The sequence below is a fragment of the Boleophthalmus pectinirostris genome, unplaced genomic scaffold, assembly GCF_026225935.1.
Source record: "Boleophthalmus pectinirostris isolate CB_2022bp ecotype Guang Dong unplaced genomic scaffold, ASM2622593v1 HiC_scaffold_1, whole genome shotgun sequence".
Taxonomy (NCBI): domain Eukaryota; kingdom Metazoa; phylum Chordata; class Actinopteri; order Gobiiformes; family Gobiidae; genus Boleophthalmus; species Boleophthalmus pectinirostris.
The window spans coordinates 29450339-29474035 of NW_026570970.1; the positions used below are offsets into that span (position 1 = coordinate 29450339).

The 23697-nt window shown below is 40.3% G+C and overlaps 1 protein-coding gene across 1 annotated transcript in view; it reads left to right on the forward strand.

The window, feature by feature from the left end:
* slc49a4 (solute carrier family 49 member 4) overlaps positions 1-23697 on the forward strand; it is a 118849-nt gene that overhangs the window by 73287 nt on the left and 21865 nt on the right. The window contains exons 6-8 of the mRNA XM_020931244.2: positions 6860-6927; positions 14873-15000; positions 22649-22831. Coding sequence (XP_020786903.1) covers positions 6860-6927; positions 14873-15000; positions 22649-22831 — 379 coding nt within the window. The remainder of the gene's footprint in view (positions 1-6859; positions 6928-14872; positions 15001-22648; positions 22832-23697) is intronic.

Here is a 23697-nt window from a genome sequence, read left to right on the forward strand (position 1 = left end):
AAGAGCGATGTTGGACTAAAATGTTTTAAGCCTGAGGTTGTGAACGCTCCTCTCCAAAACATGTGTCATTTTGGGATTACAGACTCGTCTCCTCCACAGACGCGATTAGGCCTGCCTCCGTTCTGTTTGAGGATCAGACCAGAGGAATTATACAGCTGCTAATTAACCCTCAAACTCGTCATTTAAAGCTTCACCATTAACGAGGATGAGGAAGAAGGGTTTGAGTAGAGGTATCTATAATGAAAACACAGCAGGGTCATAGTATTAACTTGTTTGTAAGTTTTATTGAGTGTTAAGTGGTCTATTTATGTAGTTTTCTTGTCTGCTACTTACTTATTTCCAGGGAGTGTCATTGCTTTGCCTAAATTGTTCCACAGTATAGCATTAATGTATCTATCTTGCATTTATTGTATTGGTATTGTTTTGCTTTTAACGTTACGTAGTGCTCTATTTACACTATATTTACACTATTAATATTAGTAACTTTTAACTGATACTTTGCAGCTGCTGTCATCAACGTTCCCTTTAGGTCTGATGCTAACTGGATGCTCTGCTCTGTCTGAAGCTCTGTAGTTAGTTTGATTTGTGCTGTTAAAGTCTCTCACATAAAATTACAGTCTCCTGAAAATGTGTTGTTTAAATCCATTTTGTATTTTTTCCATTTAAAAACTTTTTATGCAGTGCTAATGTGTGCAATAGAGATACATGTAGAACACCTCCAATGTGATGTCACTGTAAGCAGGGCTGGGTATCATTAAGAAATTAGTGATACAATACATACCTTGATACAAAGGCCATGGTACAATACATATCTCAATACAGTGCACTTTCGATTTGATACGCTATAGTTCAAATAGATTCAATACGGTTCAGTAAAAATAGAGGCTAAATCAAGGATGTGATATTAAAAGTCTTTGTTAAACCACTTCTTGTGCAAAGTTAATATGAAACACAAACATTTTACTCATCAAAACAATGAATATGTCAAATGTGTCGCTTAAATGAGTTTCCTTCCACAAAACAAGCAACAAAACTGGCGCCACCTAGTGCCTCCACTCAATTTCATTTCTCTCCAGCGACTAGATCAGGAATCGGAATACACTTGACGGATTGCAGCGAAGAGCTATGAAGCCGGCAATGACTTGGAAACCACTGAGCGTTCCGGCGCATTACATACGTCACAACCAAATAGCAGCGATTGGTTAAATAAAAAAAGTACCTGTCTACAGTCAAGTGAACGAATCCTAATGCTGTGAGGTCAGACGGTTTCCACAAAGTGAAACTGGCTGATGTATCAGGCTACAAAACTGTAGCACTGTAACAAAATAATTTAGTAAAATATACCAAAAAAATACTCTTGGCGATATATCGATACAGCAGCCCACGATATCGATACTGTATCATCACCTTAAACTATACAAAATATATCGATATTTCAATGTTTTTGCACACAATTAGCTGCAAGTGTCATATATTATATTTCTTCTGTCATTGATTGAAAAGTGGTCTAAAATATGGTGTTGCTCTATTACCACGTGACATCACAAGGTGGAACAAAGAACTCAACCTAAATATGCAGGATTTGTGTGTTAAACATTTATGAATGAAACAAAACACATAGAGTTGTGTTTTGTTTCATTCATACATGTTTTTGATGATTAAACATTATAAAATAGATCAGAAAATAGTGTAAAACAGGCCCTTTAATATTAGTAACTTTTCATTGCATTGTTTTCTAAATGATATACAAAAAAACAGTTGTGTTATCTAACCTCTCATCAAGTTATGTTTAGTTGTAATTTATGAACAGATTTGGCTTCTTGCTATGGCCATTTTCCCCAATCCAAGCCAATAGCGCATTCATTATCCTCCCGTATTGGGTTTTATTTTGAAGGATTGACTCTGCCTCTGCATTTTATTTTGAAGGATTGACTTTGAGGGCCCCTCCGGACACTCTTTCTGATCAGAGTGTTTGGCTTTTGGGGCATTTGTCTCACACGGAGCCTGATACATTTTACATTTAATAACCGTGATAGCCCACTCCTCTTCATTAGAGAGCTTTTCTGACAGTCCACAGCGCGCTATGATTAAACAGAAAGCATGACGACACTTTGAGATGCAGAGAGAGAGAGAGAGAGAGAGAGAGGGGTGAAAGAGGGAGATGGAGAGGCGCGAAGAGGGATAAAGGTGGGTGGGTGATGGACAGAGAGGCAGAGAAAGCAAGAGATGGGGAGAGAGGTTAGAAGAGAGACAGAGGGAAAGAGAAACAAGGACAAAGAGTGAGAATTTGAGTGAAAGAGAGGGAGAAAGAAGGAGAGAGAGGTAGGAAGAGAGAGACAGGGAAAGGGGGAGGAGAGAGAGAGAGAGAGAATGACTGAGACACAAAGAGAAAGAACGATTGGGAGTTAGGAAGAGAGAGACAGAAGGAAATGGGGAGGAGAGAGAGACTGAGTCAAAGACAGGGAGACAGAAGTAGAGAGTTAGGAAGAGAGAGACAGAGGGAAAGAGGGAGGAGAGAGAGGGAAAAAATTAAGACAATTGTGAGAGGGACAGAAAGAGAGAGAAAGAGAGAGAGGAGGTGGGGTGAGAAAGACATAAAGAGAAACAAAGAGGAAGAAGAGAGGGGTAGAAAGAGTGAGGGAGAGACTGAGTGAGAGACAGGGTGAAAGAATAAGTGAGAGGTAGGAAGAGAGAGACAGAGGGAAAGAGGGAGGAGAGAGAGGGAGAGACTGAGTGAGAGTCGGAGAGAAGTAAGGAGAGAGAGGTAGGAAGAGAGCGACAAAGGGAAAGGGGCAGGAGAGAGGGAGAGATTGAGTGCGAGACAGGAAGAAAGAATGAGTGGGAGGGAGGTAGGAAAAAAGAGACAGAGGGAAAAGGGAGGAGAGAGAAGTGGAGTAAACAAGGACGAGGGTGAAAGGGACAAAAAGAGAGAGAGAAGAAGAGAGAGGGAGGAAGTGGGGGAGAGAGGGACAGATAAAGAGAAAGAAAGAGGAAAAAGAGTGGGCATATATAGAGAGAGGAGAGGTGAGAGAAAAGGGTAGAGAAGAGGAAATAGTGATAGAGAGAGGTGAGAGAGAGACAAAGAGAAAGGGAGAGAGAAAGGCAGAGAGAGGGGGAAAGAGATAAAGAGAGGGAGAGAGACAAAGGGAAAAAAAGAAATGGGGGAAATAGAAAGAAAGGCAGAGAGTGGGGGTGAGGAAAAAGGGGAGAGGGATGGATATAGAGAAAGAAAGAGAGGGAAACAGATGAAAAGGAGTAGAGAGAGAGTTGTAAGAAAATAAAGAGAGAGGGAAAGAGGTAAGAAGGAGACTAAGAGAAGGAGAGAGAAAGAGGGATGATGAGAGAAAAAACAAGAGCGGGAAAGAGAGATGAAGAAAGACAGAGTGAAAGAAAGAGACAAGGGGAAGATAGAGCCAGAGAGAGAGAGGGAGATGGAGGGAAAGGGAGTGAAAAAAGAAAGTGGAAAAGGACAGAGGGTTGTGGTGAGAAAAAGAGAGATGAAAAGAAAGAGGAGAGGGAGGTTAGATGTGGTTGAATGTTGGATGAAATACTGAAAAAAAGATTGAGATGAGAGTTCGTCATTGGCATTTGAGACGCTGTTGTAGTCAGACGAGTGGTTTTGTGCAATTTTATTTTGAAAAATAGATTCTCTTTTGAATAGTGAGAAGTCCTCCAAATGTCTCCTTCAATAGACAGACGCTGAAATCCACATATACTCCTGAAGAAAGAATGAATCTGAACAATATTGTCTCCATGGAGATGTTAATGCTTTACCTGGACTGTTCCACTGTTTTGCTGTTATTCAGTGTTAAAGAGTTAAGGCCACATTTTGTAACTTTTTAGCCAACTTTTTTTTAATTTTATTTCATATTGTATTCAATGGACTGAAAAACAGGCATTATTACTGTGAGTGGGGCTTGCATCTCCACAAACCTAACTCTTCCATTAAAATATTCCTTTCACAGTCCGGTATAAAACATATCTACCTCCATGCAGAATGTTATGCAATGTGCTTTTAATTTTTTATTTCCATGGAATTATGCAGTTAATGTGCCGACTCCTGAAAGTTGCATACTAGTTATCGGCCAATTTTGAGTTTTCCATGGTCGATACTAATCCCAAGCAGCTGATGGTCGATAAGCTCTAACAATATTTTTTGGGCTGATATTGATATTTTTCCTTGTGTAACTTTTCTGGTGGAGGGTCCGTCAAATGCTTTTCTCCATGGAGATGTTACTGCTTTGTCTGGAATGTTTCACAGTATGGTGTTAAGCCTTTCTATCTTCATGGAGACCAAACCAGACCAAGTTACAGGTCAGGGGCCTCATTTATAAATCTTGCTTACGCAAAAATCCGTGCGTGCGCGCTTCCTACGCCAACCGCGGTATTTATAAAACTCGCCTAAGGCGTGGCTCTTTGCTTAACTCTACGCTAACTCGGGACCTCCTGTAAGTTCTACGCAAAGTCTGGAGACACGGGGAAAAAGTGACACTTGTGGAGAGAGGCAGAAGTGAACAGAGTTTGAGGAAGTGTTTGATCAGAAAATCCACATATATAGAAGAATTACCTTCTGATTTGCGCATTTAAGTGTTTGGTTCGCCAAAATACGGAGAAGGGCTGTTTATTCCACTCATTATTCTCCACAATATTATACATTTGACACTCGTGCACGAGCGCGGCCACGTTCCCGGACTCGGTGTAGCGCAGAGTCCCACAGTCCACACCGCGACCATAGACTTCTATAGAACTCAGACTGTGACCTACACAGAGGACGAAATAATGACCCAACCTGAGAGAAAAACTCTACCCTTGGACGCAGCAGGAGCCAGGCTTTGATTTAATGAACGCAACTTTAACACTTTTACTTTAGTCTTTACGCACCGAGCGCCAGAGTGACCCGAGTCTGCGCACGACACGAAGCCCACTGCCCGAACCTGACCCGAACCAAAATCTTCCCTACATTTTTGTGTAATGGGGAACTCTTGTACATGAGAGCTGCTCTCTGACTGTATGAAGAACAGAATAATGCCCGTGCCCGTCCCGACCCAGACCCACACTCACAGGTGAGCAGTTTGGATGTTTCGTGTGGATTTTAATTGGCAGAATAACATCTGTATCTGAAGTGTTTCATGCTAAATCTGTGTCCTCGTATCCTCGTGTCCCTCCCTTGCTCCTTTCCCTCTCCAGGGGAGGGCATCTGAATCTCTCGCACGCGCTCATAATTTGACCATTCAGATCAGCGCGTGCACGTATCTACGTGTATATGCATAAATACAGGGCCAGTCCTCACACACTTCATAGACAGACTTAAAAATATAGCGATAAAACTCTTGAAACAGCGAAAAAACACATGGGCTTTACTGCAAGGATGTGCTGCCTAAATATTATGAAATATGATTAAATGAACAGATGAGTCATTGTTGTCACTTTTAGTTTTGTATTTATTTATTAAACAAGGTTTAATAAAGTCTTTGATAAAGTCTTTGTCGTGATCACGTGGTGCTGCGTGGAGCGTCCTCCTTCCCTCTGTCCCGCTTGTCTCGGTCAAACCCACTGATTATCGGCTCATGTTTAGGGAAATCTCATTCACGAGTCACTTTACATGCTCCTTTTATGGTGAGGTGGAGGTGTGGAGAGGGTGTGACGTGACGTAGGTTTACATGCGCAAATTGTAGTTGCAGGTGGGATTTATAAAGCAAAGAGTGCGGTGGGTTTTCTAAATATGGAGTTTGCGTGGCGCACGCCTTGTTGTAGCTACTAGGCGTACGCACTAACTTACGACAACTCTTGCGCAGTTTTTATAAATGAGGCCCCAGATCTGTGGAGAGGCGACCCAGCCCACAGTCAGTTTTTCTCTGTTTTTTTTTTAGCTATAATACCACCTGTAACTGAATAAATGTAAGTAGAGCTGTTTAATGTCATACTGCAGAACATTTCATACAATGTCCATAGAAACAAATAGGTGATGGACCCCCTACCAGATAAGTTATGTAATGCATCTTTAAAGCTTTATGTGTCCAAATCTCTGCCATATAGGTCTATCTCTGACTCCATCGACACAAGTACATATTCGAGTTGTTTTCGTTGTGGATGCAGTGTTCGTTCAAACTAATCTGATGGAAAATGGCTCCAGAGACAGATCGATCTGTTGTCGCCAGCTCCCACAAATTTCTCTGAGTACAGATCTGATCCGTCACTGTGTGGACGCCTGAAAACATTGATACGCTGACGTAGGAGCTCTAGTTGCGTGCTTATTTGACCACATCACTGTGACTTGCACCGTCCTGATTCGCTGGGTTTGTGACATCGGTCATATGACAAACGGGAAACAGTGTAGCTAGAACTACTTGCCAGTAGAAAAGACGCATGCCATCGTCCTCGGCTTGAAATCGGCTGCTGCCACTTTGGGCACGGTGCTCCACTTCCTTGTTTTTACCACCCATGTGATGTCACGATGGCGTGATGCCGGTCTAGTCATGTGACTAGCATTTCAGGCAGTTTTACATTAGTGTATGGATAGGAAAGGCTTTAGTTGTGGACACAAAAACAACATATCTGGACGCAAATCATTTCCAATACAGTGATAAAGTGATTTGTTTCAATGTGAATGTAACCTCTATTGCACACTGCACCTTTTAATATAGATGAAGAAAACTGCCATAAACACACACATCTGTCTGTGAGCGGGGTCGCCACTCCACAGAACTGACCTGCAACTTGACCTGTTGGTGCCAGTGCTTGTTTCCATAGAGATAGATATATTTAATTTCACAACTGGTGCTCAATGTTTTACTAAAGTCAGAAAGTATCAGTCACTTCTAATCACAGGTTTGTTTTTTGTTTTTTTTTCTTTTTTCAGACGGACGCAGGCTGGATCGGGTTCTGGTCGGTCATTGGTGGATGTGTGTTTGGAATCGCCATGGCAAAGTAAGTCTTCAATAAGAAAAAATACATATATACTTGTTTTAAAAGTCTATATTATGCAATATTGTGGTTTTAAAGGATTATATTGGTCTAAAATGTCAAATTTGAATAAAACTGACAACTGATAAGCATGTCTTTTGGGTTGAATAATGGTACCACTTTCTGAAGCTATTGTGAAAGAAATGATTAATTTTTTCAATTTTGTCACAGTTTTTGTTTCCTGTGGATAGGCCCAATCATTCCTTAGATATTGATCATAAACCAGATCAACAAATCTGCAATCTGAACAGGCAATTCCACCGTAGAATTCAGACCAGTGTTGAGACTTTGCAGCTGATGCAAACTGTAGATTCTAGAGATGGGAGAAGATCTCGTGCTGCAAGATCTCGTGAGACAAAATTGCCCCAAGATTCTGCACACATAAGAAAAATGATCTCGTGAGATTGTTTCCCCTTGAATTTACCTTTTGGCTTGGACAAAAAAAGAGTTAAAAGCTGATGAGTTACACAATTTGAGAAGCTGTAGTTCCTAAAAGCAGGACTACAGTGATCACTAAAGTATTATTACAGAAAATAAATGAAGCCAGAATTGTGAAATGGATTGCACTATTTATTTATTACAAATTATTTCAAAATCCTCTCGTTCTTGTTTACCGAATCTCATGGTGTGTCTTGTCTTGTGAAAATTGAAAATCGTGTCTCATCTCAACCCTAGTAGGTTCTGCTCTGTCTGAAAACTCTCATTTGAGTCGCAGAGATTCAGACTATCCTAAAAGCTTTTGTCTGTGTTTGCTAATGTGTGCCTCGTGTCACCATGGTAACTGCTGACCATTTCGCCATAGACATACAGGCAGAAAGTTAAAACATGTATGCACTTTTCCAAGCTTCAGAGCGCTTTAGATGAAGGAACCACTCGCTTAAATTCACACACACATTCATGATGTCACTGCTATTATTTAGATTCATCTTTAAAGCTGTGTAGTCCAGAGTCTTTCGTTTTGACCTGCTGTTGCTCATTTGAACTGCTCTGAACTCTCTCATGTGCTCCAGCGCAGACTCAGCCCCGCCTCTGACCCTGGTGTAAAGCGTGCTCCTCATTTCCCTCTGCTCAGATGCTGTTTATAAGATGCACAGAAATATTATGCAAATGTTCAGATCCGCCTTTCTGCTGACTCCAGAGAAAATGTAAATGTAACCACTTGGTTTGAAGCCGAGTCTGATTTGTTAGCTGCAGTTATCAGCAAATAGGCTTCAGCTTATTTAACAGCATCTAAGGAAATATAGTTGAGTAGTAGTAAGACTGTGCCATGAATCCGTTTTTAATCAAGATCGAGACTCTTCATTTTTACTAATGAATAGTCAGCTTGGGTCATGGTTTGAATCTGAGTTCAGAGTTTGACTAATTCTTTTCTATTAAAGAATTTAGCCTAAATATGCAGGGTTTGTGTGTTAAACATTGCCACATTTACTAGTTTAAAAGTGTGTGTGGGTGAGTGATGGTGGCGGTCAGAGGGTCTGATGGTGCAGATTGACAGCTCTGCTTTCATCAGTCTGCCCCAGCTGTGGTCACAATAGTAGCTTACCACAACCAGGTCTGTAAAAGTGTCTTTGTGACATATGTCTGTGAAAAGCGCTATATAAATAAAACTTACTTACTTAACACCTGAGTGAAACAAAACACAACTCCAGTGTTTGGGATGAGGAAACAGCATTATTAACAGCTGTACCTTTCACCTTAAAGCATCCATATTACGACGTTTTCTGGTCTATGTTGTGGGATTCCCCATCACAAACATCTGGTCTAGGCTTGTGTACTGTACCAATGTCACTTCGCACTCTACTGCGCATGTCGGCCACAGAAGAAAGAGAAAGAGCCACTGTTTGGTATCATGTCAGTCGATTGCACCATTACTTTTGTACCACTGACAATTTTTAAATTTAAACAAACATAAAGACTGAAAAACAAAACAAAAAAACTAAAACCATCCTGTCGGGATTCAGAAAGGCCGAAATATTTCTAACTGGAACTGATACTGAGTCTGACGACAGCTACACAGAAGAAGAAGCGGTGCTCTGTTTACCTCCGGAGGTCATGGAGTTGCTCAGAAGTGACACCGAGGATGAAGAATTCAATTATAGTCTGGTGCGACTTGTGTGGATTTGTGGATGTTTTTTTCTTCTTCATTACACATTTTTTGGCTGGTGCTACTTACACTCTGAAGCGACTTATAGTCTGAAAAATACTGTAATAATAAAGAATTACTCAAACATGCGTGAATGAAACAAAGCCCAACTCCAGTTATGTTTTTGAGGAGATAACAACATCATAACGAGGCTTAAAGCTCACTAGAGTCCATTTTGTGTATTATAGGACCTTTAAAGGCGCTAGCACAACTCCTCTTCTTCCACTGATGAATATAGAACCTTAAGGAGCTAAGACAAAGTATTCCAACCGCAGAAGGCAAAGGGCCCATTCATTGGTGCTGTGAGTGATATATGCAGATGGGACGGCGCTCTCAGCTCCGGTCCTGGGTCTTTTGAACGACGTAATCAGGAGAATGAGCTGCTGCAGACTCCGATGTTAATGAATGGAGAGGCAGAGTGTGAGTAAACAAAAGCACTGAATTATTGTGTTGATTGTACAGAGACGTGTGTGTTCAGTCTTAATAAGGCAAAGGGCCCATTTTTTACACAGCTGCGGGGAGAGGGAGACAGCTTTTCTACTTGGGATTGTAAGGTGTGCCAAGTGGAGCTAATTTGCTCGGTAAAAGTGGTGTATGGTATAGCTGATGTAAAAATAACAGGTATAGTGCAAAAATAACTTGTTTGTGCCATAGTCCATAAAATGTATTCACAACACGGACTGATTATGCAGATGTGGGGAGCCTCGTGACTGTACATGGCCAGTTCTACATGTTTTTGTTTCGTCTTTGGTTATGTCATGTCTGTATGTTATGTTAATGCTACTGACCCCTGCCCGAGCCAAATTTCTCCACGAGGATACGAAATCAACGAAAAACCTGAAACTTGAAAATTATTAGACTCATTCATGTGGTAGACATTATAAAGACATTTTTTCTTGTGTTTAATCAAATTATTATTTTGCATTATATTTCTTGTAAAACACAATATTGATCTGAAATTATTTAAAAATAGAAACTGGTCCATAAAGGGTCCATTACGCTGTTTTCTGATCTATGTTATAATGTTGTTTTCTCATCACAAACATATCTGGAGTTGTGTTTTGTTTCATTCACATATTTTTAACACACCCACTTGCTTATTTAGGCATATTTATTTCTTCTGTCAAGCAGAAACAGTCTGTTCTACCTTTTCATGTGCACCACATTGTTACAGTGCTCATCTCTACTGAACAAAAGGTAAAAGGTAGCTGTTCACTTACAAACCACTGCATGATTGGAACAGAACATTTTGAGCTTTGGAGATGTAGATAGACTAATAATAAAAGGATTACTCAAACACTTGTGAATGAAACAAAACACAACTCCAGGTAGGTTTTTGATGAGGCAACATCATTCTAACATTGCCTAAAGCTCACAAGAGTCAATTTTTTGGTAATATAGGATCATTTAACTGGTCCTGGCCCAACCCTGTCATACTGGCATTTCACTGTAGCAAGCACTGTAAAAGTATAAAGCTGTGGGCAGAGATAGGGGATAGGTGTAAACAGGATTTTTCAGAGCACACAAGCCTTCAATGTTCAAAATACACTTTTGAAACTAAGGTGTGGCAATCTTGCATAATATGTTCTAGCCTGATTCATCAGCCGGTTTTAATTCGTGGAAACCGTCTGACCTCACAGCATTACAATTCAGGTAGGCAGGTACTTTTTAATTTAACCAATCACTGCTATTTGGTCATGACATATGTAATTCGCCGCTAATGGGGCTAACTGGTATATTAAACTTCAAATCCCGTAGGAAGAAGGACAATAACGTCTTTCCCCTTAATAAAATTCACCAAACATTCTCTTTGTTCTGACTTTAAATCCTCGATTTGGGGAATCGTTGCCAACACAGAATGTATGGCTCTTTGCTGATTGGCTGGTGCCACTTCCGGGATTCTTGTAAACCATCTAGTGTATTCCAATTCCTGACCTAGTTGCTGGAGAGAAATGAAATTGAGCGGAGGCATTAGGGGGACCCAGCCTGGCTAAATATGTGCCCCTTAAATAAACAAGCGTTCAAGACAAGTACCGGTAGTTAAAAATGAAATTTTGTTTGTTGAATCATCTGTGGTGTAAAGTTATTCCCCCCTTACCGTATGCATTCCAAGCGTCCTTCTTATTCACTGCCATGAGTTTATGAGTTCTTCTCATAACTTTCAGTGAGGAGTTCTGCCATTAAGGTGTAGCTAACGGCAACTAACATCCTAACACGCTCTTCCTGATTATCACAGTGGATGGATTTTGACTTCAAGAGCTGCTTATACAATATATCTTTACTGGGGCAAGATATTTTGCTGAAATCCATGAAAAAAATAATCGTGTACGTGGCCTTTAATGGCAAACACTTTGAACTAGCAGCTTCATTTTGTGTCTTTGCACTGCTATTTTTAATCATGAATCATGAAGTACATTTGGTGCAGGTCTATGTGTCTCCCGGCCGTTTATTTTTAGTGTTTCAGAAAAGACATGAATTTCCCTTAATATTTATTTTATTCAAATCACCACTCGCCTCTCTCCTCTTCATTAAAGCCAGTCATCATTACCCATCTTCACCCCAAAGCTATGGCTCCTTTCCCTCATATTCTACAAACTTCTGCTCTTAGTTCATCTCAGTTATTAGATAAAAGAATGCCTTGCTTGGTGTTTTTAATTTATTCCCCTTCTGCTTGTGCTCACCCCATCTCCATCATCTGTGAGGCATCATTAAGTACAGTCTCTGGAAACTCAAAGTAATGAACTGACTAAACCTGCCATGGTGGCCTCAGAAAGTCCATTTATTAAGTGGAGAATTTGAATTTTCTTACCAAGTAACATTACTAACCTTCGCTATAGTGTAATACTAGTTAAGGCGTAATACTTTTTGCACTTTTAATAGTTTCATGCAAATGTTCTGAAATGCAATTGACTCTGGTGAGTTTAGCTGTTCATATTTCAGTCTTTCTCAAATGTTAATCCTTCTGGCTATGGGCCTAGTCTTACTTTGCAGTGAGTTCATGCTGGGGGTGTTCTGCATGTATGTCCATGGTGCAATGTTCAGTAGTTTCCATGGTGACACAGTGTACTTAAAGAAAATGGTACTGAATATCGGCGCTGATCCATGAAAATTTGCTGGATTGGATATCTGTTCCAAAATATCGGTTCTGCCGATATCCTGGTTGGACATTTAGATTGATGTTATAAATGTGTTTACTGGTCGTATTTGGTCTTGAAAATCTCTTGAGTGAGCTTTTATTGCAAAGTTGTTCTGTTGTTACTTGAGAGATAAATGAAAGCTCACATTTTACTACTTTTTGTTCTTAGGAAAATAAAGTCTGTTTTCAGTCTCTGCACTGGTATCGGTTGATATCTGGTATCAGCAGCCAAAGTATTTGAATTGGTCTCAGAACTGAAAAAGATGGATTGGTGCATCCCTAATGCACACATTAGCAGACATGTGTTTATCAGCACAAATCAGCTCACCTGTTGTAGTTACAGATGACTCGGTTGTTTCTGGTCAGATTGTAAAACTACATGAAATTTGCACTTTTATTTTTTTTTCCAAAACTGTTCTTAGTTGACATATATATATATATATATATATATATATATATATATATATATATATATATATATATATATCCCTGACAAAAGTCTTGTCACTTATCCATTTTGTAGAAACAAAAGCTTATAACCTGACTTTAAATGAATCGATTGGTTTTAGAAATGTCTCATATGAAAGCTAAAACCCTCCCAAATTATGCTCAATATACTAAAATAAATTTGCTTCACTGAAGAAAGATTGATCATTTAATGAACACAGAAAGGTCAGATTTTGGCAAGACAAAAGTTTTGTCGCCTACAGAAAATTGAACAAATAATTTACTTCAAATACAAAAATATGTTGCATAACGTCAGTGAATTAAGTAGTGGTGCTGTGAGATCCATATTTAATATCTTGTATGACTTCCATGAGCTTGAAGGACTGCATCCATGCGGTTCAACAATGATTCATACAATTTGTTGATGAAGTCATCAGGAATAGCAAAGAAAGCGTCTTACATGCCTCCCAGAGTTCATCAAGATTCTTTGGTTTTGCCTTCCATGCTTCCTCTTTCATTCTACCCCAGACATGCTCAATGATGTTCATGTCTGGTGACTGGGCTGGCCAGTCCTGGAGCACCTTGATCTTCTTCACCTTGAGAAACTCTTGATGTAGAGATAGAAGTATGTGATGGAGCACCATCCTGCTGCAAAATTTGACCCCTTTTATGGTTGGGAATGTAAGAGGAGCTAATACTTCTTGATATTTTAGGATATTGATATTTGCCTTCCACCCTGCAAATGTCTCGCACACCCCCATACTGGATGGAACCCCAGACCAGGATTTTTCCGCCACTAAACTTAACTGTTTTCTGGGTGAATCTTGGATCCATGAGGGCTCCAGTAGGTCTCCTGCAATATTTGGCTGTGATGTAATTCAACTGAGGATTCATCTGAGAAATCCACCTTCTGCCACTTTTCCAGTGTCCATCCTTTTAGCAGGCTGTGGGCCTTGGCAAATGCCACACGGTTTTTTAATTGCCTTTTGTTTAGTGCTGGTTTCTGTGCACTGATTGGACCATGGAGGCCATTTCGAGACAGAATTCTACAAACTGTTGTGGTTGACACAGGGACTTGAGGTGACCAGGCCTGGTGGAGTCTGCTGCAGTGGAAAAGGGGCTGGCCGTGGATTTTCGAATCAACAAACGGTCCTCCCGAGCAGTTGTCTTGCGGGGTCTGCCGGACCTGGGCTTGTCAAAAACATCTCCAGTCATTTCAGATCTTTTTCTTATTCTTTGTACTTGACGCTGAGACACATTGAAGGTGTCACCACCTCAGCAGTGGATCTGGTCTTCAGCCTCTTGATAATTAACGCTTTGGTCTCAGGGTGGATCTTAGGCATGTTGTCAGAGGTCAAGTTGCAGTTGATGTGAAGGTCTGGTGTGCTGGGCTTCTTTTTATACACACCCACTAATGGATTGATCAGTAACTGATCACAGGTGAGGCTGTAATCTAGGATTGGGTGCATCATATGACAAGGCGACAAGACTTTTGTCTTGCCAAAATCTGACCTTTCTGTGTTCATTAAATGATCAATCTTTCTTCAGTGAAGCAAATTTATTTTAGTATATTGAGCATAAATTGGGAGGGTTTTAGCTTTCATATGAGACATTTCTAAAACCAATCGATTAATTTCAAGTCAGGTTATAAGCTTTTGTTTCTACAAAATGGATAAGTGACAAGACTTTTGTCAGGGACTGTGTATATATATATATATATAATATAGTTAAGTCTGTAGTTTGGGTCAAACTCTGTGCTTAGACGTTACGAATAATGACTCAGAGCTGACTGTTGCTTTAATCCAAACTTGATGAGCTCGATGAGTGACAAAGCTCTTTATCAGAGGCTGTAGTGTGAGGAGCAGAGCACAGTAAGCCTCTTACACTCCACAGGCTCAGATTGGACCGATACACAGACTTTAACACGGGTCTGGACTGAGGACTACGGGGAGCACCAGGATCTACAATCTCTCTCCTTCACAAATGTGGATTTGTGAATCAGAGATCACAAAATAAAGCGATTTATAGCACCATCGACCAGCACCTTTATACCAGCAGTAGACTGGTTGTGTTTCTTATGTACAGTCCTTCACCATTTCTCAGTATATCTTGTTCAAATCTAATAGTGTATTTTCCATAGCTGTGACTCATGCGTTTCTAATCCTCCTCTGTGTTGTGTGCAGGTTTGCAGACTCGATTCGGGGCATGCTGAAGCTGATCCTGGTGCTGATGTTGGCCGGAGCGTCTCTGGCCTCCACGTGGTTCACTCTGACCTGTCTGAGTCAGTACACCCACCTGCCCTCCACCACAGGTACAAAACAAGACCAGTGTATTTTTATTATTGTTGTAAACTCTGAGATGAATCATACCGCTGTGTGCTGTCTGCATCCAATTATTAAGTACTTTATGGATTGAGAATTCTGGAGTGCTTGGCAGTCCACCCCCTCTTCTTCAGGTTGTCGGCCAAACTTTCTTTTCCTTTTTGCCCAATTTCGTCTAATCTTAGAAGCCAAGCAGGGCTGGGCCTGGTTAGTGCTTGGATGGGAGAGCCCTGGGGATACCTGGTGCCACAGTGGGGCAGCATTAGCTCAAGGGCAAACTGTTGTTGTGTCAGTAGGCAAGACACTTCACCCACATTGCCTAGTATGAACGCTGTGTGTGTGTGTGTGTGTGTGTGTGTGTGTGTGTGTACGTGTGTGCGTGTGGTGTCAGTGATAGCAGTAGCAGTAGTGGTCAGAAGGGGTGATAGCGCAGATTGGCAGCCTCACTTCCATCCGTCTGCCCCATAGCAACTGTGGCTATGAATAATGCATGAAATAAAAAAAAAACTGCAACTTTGAGTGTCTAGAAAAGCACATAAAACAGATGCATTACTTTCCACTTTGAAATCTGAAAAAAATAAAATAAAATCTGTTCTAAATGTGTGCATGCCCTGAGGAATGTATGCCTGTGGATACTGGTAAAAAACTGTCAGCTTTGGAAACATCCCACACCAAAAACAGATCACCCTAGCCATTTATCTAGCACATTGTTTAACATCATAATTGGCTTTGGCTGAGTTATCGAATCATTTCAACTTGGTGAACAAAACACAGCACTTTGTATTGCATCGAGTCGCCACTAAATATTGACTCATTTAGCCTCCCTCTGCCCCAGCCAAGAGCACGAGTCTGTAGTTCCAGTTTATGATATCAGCTCTCATCATCCATCATCATTGTGCGCTCCCAGGCTGCTGCTCTGTGACACTGCCCAGAATCAGGCTCTGGCTCTGGGTCGGTCCTCCTGCTCCACCTGGCTCCTCCTCCATAGCTTCATCTCCTCCATCCAAAACTGTTACTGCAGTGCCAGGACACTGGAATCAGCAGCACCACCACAGTTCCCTGTGAACGAGTGACCCTGCATTCTCATTCTAATTTGATTGGATTCACAGGAGAGGGGCCGTGTAATGATGTGTCACTGGGTAGAAAGAAGGGTCCAAGATCAACATGGACACAAATTATGTATTATGTATAATCAAATAACCCCATTTTCTAATATGTTGATTTAATATTTAAAGCCACCGTGTAATATTTAAGTAAAAAATAGACTAGACATGTCCATGGAGATGTTCTTGATACAGGTCAGATCTGTGTAAAACCCAGTCACACTAATAATGCATGTATCTCAAGGTATTTTTGAGCAATAAAAACAACTGTATTGGAATAAATGCACAATTGATAAGTTTAATGTCATTCTGTGCAACATTTCAGGCAAAGCAATAACATCTCTATGGAGACAAGCAGGTGGAAGACACTCCCACCAGCATTACATATGATGCGTTCACGTGCTCCTCAGAAACTCAGGATTCCGAGATGAGATGTCAGGATTCTGCTTTTTTCTCGTTCATGTCACGAATCAGTAAGATCACTGAGTCTGCTCATTAAAAACTTTTGAAAGAGCTAACCAGTAAGATTTGTTGTTGCTGTTAGCCTTCTCAAAACTAAACGTTGTTTACTTTAGCTACTTAACTTTATATCGGTAATTCATGTCACAGTAGTAGCCTCAGGTCTTCCTTGTGCAGATCTCTTGCTTTTGTGTTATATGCAATGTTATATGCCTGTATTAAGAAGTGGACTAAGCAAGTGTGATGTCATCCAAAGTGTTCGGCTTCAGTCAAATGAAGTTCACGAGACTCAGTTATGCTGAGTTCCATATTAGGAACAGGAAGTGATTTATGGTCAAAATAGCAAAATAAAACGCCAAGATAATGTGGAGTAGGTTAATACAAACATTTTAAGGCTAAAATGAGAGCCTGAGAGCAGCAGTTACAGAGACAGAGGCAATGTTTTTCAGTGCAAAGCGAATGAATGGAGTCAGTGAAGCCAGAAGCACGCCCATGCTCACTTCCTATTTGTTTTGAATTGTTTATCGCAATGGCAACAGTCTTAATTTCAAAGACAGACATCGTCACAGTAGATACACATATGGGACTGTCTGGTTTGATTCACAAGACAGTACTGGTGATGTGGGCTGGTTTGGGGCTGATCTGCTCCAGGGTCAGAGACACAGAGATCAGCTCCAGAGTGGATATCTTCATCTGAGCACGTGCACCAGACTCTCATTCACACAAACTGTTACTGATACTGCAGCCAAATGGGAGCAGCTGTGCACACCACCCAGCCAATGTTTAATCTGAGGCCTTCATCCTGACCCATAACAGAGATAGTCACAACTCAACTAACAGAATTTTATTAAAGTGCACTGTGTATATTTTCTGGCATGTCTCTATCTATATTCCCTGGAATTTTTCACTGTACGGGGTGCTTCTTCTCTAAATCATATTTGTTATTTTCCGTGTTTTGGTGTTATATTATGGAAATATAATGCTTTTCTTCAGGTATTTTGTTTAAGGTGTAATTTTATTGTATATTTAGTTCATTTTAAACCTCAATATTGACATAAAATGGCTTAGTAATAAAACCAGGTCCATTGACGTCCTGTCCAAAACAGCTGATAGGTCCCGCCTCTTCATGGGGCATTTCACAAGCAGCAGACTTGCATCTTAAGCAGTGTTGATCCTACACAGCTTGGCGCCCTGGGCGAGACAATATGTGTGACAATATGTGTGCAGAATCCCTCAGTCGTCCAGGTAGAATCCATGGCAAAGGAGAAATTCAGTCTGTCAACTGGACAAACATTTATTTAGGTCGAAAATGTTTCCCAGCTCATCCAAGCTGCTTCTTCAGTTCAGTAGATGGGAGACAGATCATCTGTCAACTCCATCCTCAAACCTAAAACAAAGAGAACAACAGGAGTAGCCAGGTTAAGACCAGAGGTGTGAATCACTCATCATGGGCCTGAATGATTATGCTAATATGACTGCACACTCTGTACACATAAATAGGCCTAGCTAACAAACAGAATCTGTAAACAAGTAGAATGTTAGTTTCAGAGTATTTTCAGTGTAGTTAGCTCTTCCCTGCAGGCAGGTATAAGGAAAAATCCACCAGCGTCTGACCAGAACTGAAGAAGCAGCTTGGGTGAGCTGTAAAACATTTTCAACCTACATAAACTTTTGTTCAACTGACTGATTGAATTTCTTTTTTGCTATTACCTGACAATTTTGAACCTAGATGTATGACCCAGAGTCAAAATGTATTTTTTAAACTGCAGAGCTATGGACTGAGATAGAGGGTAGGTGAAAACTGATTTTTTCTGAGGACTTATGCTTTGGATACAAGACAATACAAGATTACTATTGATTAAACCATTCAAAATACAACTTTGAGTAAGCTCTCTCTGATGAGAGAACACTGTCATTAAAAGCTCATTTTACACAATATATCCTCTTTAAATGACACCATCTAAAAGCCTTCATATTGTCTATGTTAACAAATCCTTTTTATTAAGATCCAAATTTTAACATTATGCTTTTAGTTGGAAAGAAAAAATGTCTAGATTAAACCGATGTGTGGAGGGAAAAACATTATCGTGTCATATATAGCCCAGCCCTAGGACCTGTTTTACTGTCTATTGTTTTCTGCACCACAAAACGCAAACAGTTTCTGCTGTGAAAAAGTTCACCTGCTCAAAACTACATAGTGCCACTTGGATGCATTATTTCCTTTTATGTTTATCTAAAATTATGTTTGCTTCCCAAATCTTCAGACAAATAAAACGTCCCTGGTGCGAAGAGGCATTTCTCACACCACAAGCGGAAGTAGCCTGCGAGCACTCGAGGGGCTCTAACACTGTTTTTGCTGTTTCAAAACTGGCTATTTCCCCTCCGTTCAAACCATTTCTCTTTTGTTTTCACTTAAATTGCAGCCTCAGGAGCAAAGTTTATGAAATGGAATGTTATTTGAGGTGGAGGCTTTGTCATAAATCTTTTCGGAGCGGTCCAGGACGAATGTGGCGGTGGCATACATCAAAATGAATGTACAATAAGTTTGATCATTTAACACTTGGTTACAATCAAGGCTCAAACTGAAGATTGTGTGGGATTTTATCAACGCATTCAAGTAAACCTTTAGTGCCCCCTTTCTTCCCTTTTTTATATGGCAGTTTTTGCAGCTAGCATGTAAAACTGCAACTAAAGCTTGCTAGTTGTGTAGTCAGCAATTATTTTTCATTTAGTCTGCTAGTCTTTTGTGCCTTAGATACTTTTGAAGTCCTATATTACGCAAAATTTAATCTTGTGAGCATTTGGCGGTGATGGAACATTGTTAATTCATCAAAAACATACCCAAAGTTGTGTTTTGTTTCATTCACACATGTTTGTGTAATCCTACATTAGTGTGTCTATGTCTCCAAACCTCAAAATGCTTTGTTCCACCTTGTGATGTCATATAGTGGTGATTTTCAAGTTAACAGGTACATTTTACATTTTGTTTAGTAGAGATGGGAAAGTCTGAAATCATCCAAATGATTCCAGTGAAGGTGTATGGAGTTTAAAAACACAGTTTGGCACTCCTTGTATCACCACATGACATCACAAGGTGGAACAGAGAAAAAGTCAGGCTAAATATGCAGGCTTTGTGTGTTAAACGTGTGCCAAAAACAAAATAAAACTCTGTAGGTTTTTCTTGAGAATAGAACATTATAACATAGATCAGAAAATAGCGTAATACAAGCCCTTTGTATGGAGTAAGAAAGCTTTCAGAAATATTTGTGTTCATAGGATAGAAATTCATGCGTATTTGGGAAAACTGTGCATATTTGTCTGTAGTTGAGCATAAAATAAATATTTGTAAACACTTGAATGAGTCCGGTTGTACATAAAATGTATTGTGTGTATTTTATCCATCAGAATACAAATCGAAAAGTTACAGCATCAAGAATTACAAGCACGAAATTTAAATTTACAATTAGGCTTTGTTCAGTAGGAATACAAATTCACAGACACGACTCGACGGTCAAAAATACATCATCACTTTACAGGCATTATTTATTGAGTAGAAGAAACTCGCTGCACTTTTGCGCTGCATACGGACTGAACCAGGACTGAACCAGGACTGAACCAGGTCTGAACCAGGACTGAACCAGGTCTGAACCAGGACTGAACTACGACTAAAACTGGACTAAAACAGTCCTGAAAAACGCATAGCTGTAAATTTTCATTTCGTGATTGTAATTCTTGATGTTGTAACTTTTCATTTCATGTTCTGATGGATAAAATACACACAACACATTTTATGTACAACTGGACTCATTAGAGAGTTTACAAATATTTATTTTATGCTCAATTACAGCCAAATATGCACTGATTTCCCAAATATGCACACATTTCTATTCTATGCACACAAATATTTCTGAAAGCTTTCTTACTCCATACCTTTCAAAGTAAAATCTGGCCAGTTAAATCTACCATTTGTAATTAAATGTACTAACCTGCCCCTTTTGTAAGTATCACCTCTAGATGTTACTGCAGTCTGAGGGGAGGGAAAAGGGGACATCTGCCATCTACTGTTTAAAAAAGCCAAATAAACTTGCAAATGGTAGCTTTAAAATATGCTAAATGGAATCTTTTTGACGATGCTCTGAAAAACTGTTAGGCCGCTATCTGCAGATTAGTGCCATAATGAGAGACGCAGCACGAGGCTCTGTGAGGAGAGGAAGGGCTGCGCTTTGAGCTGATTTGAGTGAGTTTAGCGACAGAGGGCCCTGCACAGAGAGATAGGGCAGACCCTGCTTTCTCTGCCTCTGCTCTCTCTCATCTGCTCAAAGTTTAGTGGTGCGTCTGACAGTCGCAGAGCAGAGACGCGTCTGTACTCACAGCACAAGTGAAAAAGAGTCCCTGCACTGTGTCCAAATTCAACATTTTCTCGTCATGGCCTGGTGGTGTTACATACTTGTCCTCATGGAGATAGGTGAGGTTACTGCCATGCCATCCATTAATGACTTAGTGCATCTTTAAAATCTAACTTCTAGAGCTATTGGCCTTTACTTGTTTAGTTATTAATCTTTTAATTGTTCACTGTTGTCTTAGTTTACTAATTATTTGATTTCGATGCAACAAAGAGCAGAAATTACATAAATAAGGATCAGTATTTGTCCACTGATCCAAAGTTTGGCGGTTCTTGACATAAACATCATTGGTAGAGCGGTCTGATACACTGACTCATAGGTTGGCGATGTGGTTCCAGCTCCCACAGATGAATGCTGTTGTTGTGTCCTTTGGCAAGACACTTAACCCACCTCGCCCCCAGTGTCTGTGAACACTGGAGCATGACTGTGTGTGTGAATGGGTGAGTGGTTCCTTGATGTAAAGCGCTTTGAGTGCCTTGAAGGTGGAAAAGCTATGTATTCAAATGTGACCAAAAATTTACCATTGAAACAAGTTTAATCTGTTCCATATAAATACTATAGGTGGGACTTGATTAAAACAATAATAATAATTAATTACAGACTTTGTGATTAATTAATTGGCAATTAATGGCATAACATCTCATACCGGCTTGTCAAAGCCTGATCCCGTCAGATCTCAGAAGTTAAGCAAGGTCGGGCCTGGTTAGTACTTGAATGAGAGACCTGGGAGAATCAGGTGCCACAGGGGGGCGCCAGTCACAAAAACTGTTGTTGTGTCCTTAGGCAAGACACTTCACCCCCATTGCCTAGTATGAAAGTGGTGTGTGCGTGAGTGATGGTGGTGGTCAGAGGGACCGATTGGCATGGCAGCCATGCTTCATTCAGACTGCCCCAGGGCAGCTGTGGCTACAGTAGTATTTTACCAGTGAATGAATTAATTCTCTGTAAAGCATCTTTGTGACAAATGTCTGTGAAAAGCGCCATATAAATAAAAAACTTTGTTACAATATTTGCCCCAAAAGCAACATATATTTTATATAAATGAATTTTAGTGGACGACTTCATTAAATAATACACACAGACACTTTTAAACTCAAGCTCTTTTAATGTCTGGAAAAATGTCTTGAAAAAATAAATTGCATTTCATTTCAGAATAGTAGACAAAGGTAAGGTCCCTGTCCAAAACTGAAGAGAAAGTGTCATTTTACTTTAAGTAGTTACATTCTGAACGTAGGGTACGTCTTGCAAACTCTTTTCTGCACAGTTTGCAATAAACAAGGCTTTTGTCAATACTTCATCAAGTAGTTGTTTGAATAGAAATTTACCGTCCAGCAGACGCAGATCACTTTCATGCTCCTCTGTTGTAGTTAGAACTGTGTGCGTCAGTATAATGTTCCGTGTTGTTTGGCATGCAAACTGCGATAAAATGCGTCAATATTTTTAATGCATTAATGTCCCACCCCTGCATAAATAGTTCTTTTTGCATGAACTCCCCTGCAGGTGTAGTCCTGTGAGTGCAGTTTGGGTCAGATACAAAGAGATACGTAAGAGTTTCAGAGCTTTTGCCATTCCCCTCTTTTAAACAGTCAGCAGGACATGTCTTTAATCAACCAAGAATTTCTTTAGTCAACCACAGCCCTGCTAACGTCCTCTCTTTCCTGTGTCTCCTGCAGCGATCCTGTACACCTCCTGTATTCTGATTGGGATCTTCATAAACAGCAGCGTTCCCATCTTTTTCGAGCTCTTCATAGAGACGGTGTACCCGGTCCCTGAAGGCATCACCTGTGGAGTCGTCACGTTTTTAGGGAACCTGGTCACGGGCCTGCTGCTGTTTTTCCTCACTTTCTATTGCACAGGTAAACGCACCACTGGAATCCAACATCTTCACAGATTTTTCACATCAAATTCCATCTCAATTTTGGAGTAATTATGGACTATGCAGATCTAAACCTGGACTAAATCAGGTCTTGACTAAATTAGAACTGTATGAAATTATAACCAGGACTAATCGAGACTAAACCAAGACTAACTGAACAGGTCTAACCCGGACCAAAGTAGTACTGAACTGGAAATTAATTGTAGAACTCTTTGACACGGACTAAACCTGATCTAAAACAAGCCTAAACCTGAACTTAACCAGCTCTACGAATATGTATGATTCAGACTTTACCATACAAACCCAGAGCCATCTTAAGTTCTAGTTCGTGCGGCAAAGTTTGAGAAGCTTTTTCCTTGTATAAAAATCTATTTGCGAGTCAGAAGTGCGTTCGATGAGAGGCGGACAGCGGACTCACTCGGAGCTGAAAGGACCCACTTCCTTCCTCCTGTAATTTAGCCTCAATTTGTCTTTGATTTGTCCACTCAGACTGATGTATGTATGATAATCCAGGCTCACCGCAGTGGAGAGCCGCAGAGAGGGAAGACTAGATATACAGCCCCGTGTTTTCAATAGGCTGCTTTCACGTACCATCACAACATTCTGCAGTCCCTGTACACTGAAACTTTGCATCTGATCTCATCAACACTCTCTGGAGGGTTGAAGCTAAACAGAGGCACTGCTTTGTCTGAATATCTTATACTCAAATTGGACATTAATCTGAATTTTGTGACCAAAAATAAGCGATTTAGCTGAAACTAGAACAAGTTATCGGATTTGTACAATTAAACAAGTCCCTCTCAAGTAACATTAGTCAACTGCTAGCACCTCTAACCTTTTTTTTGT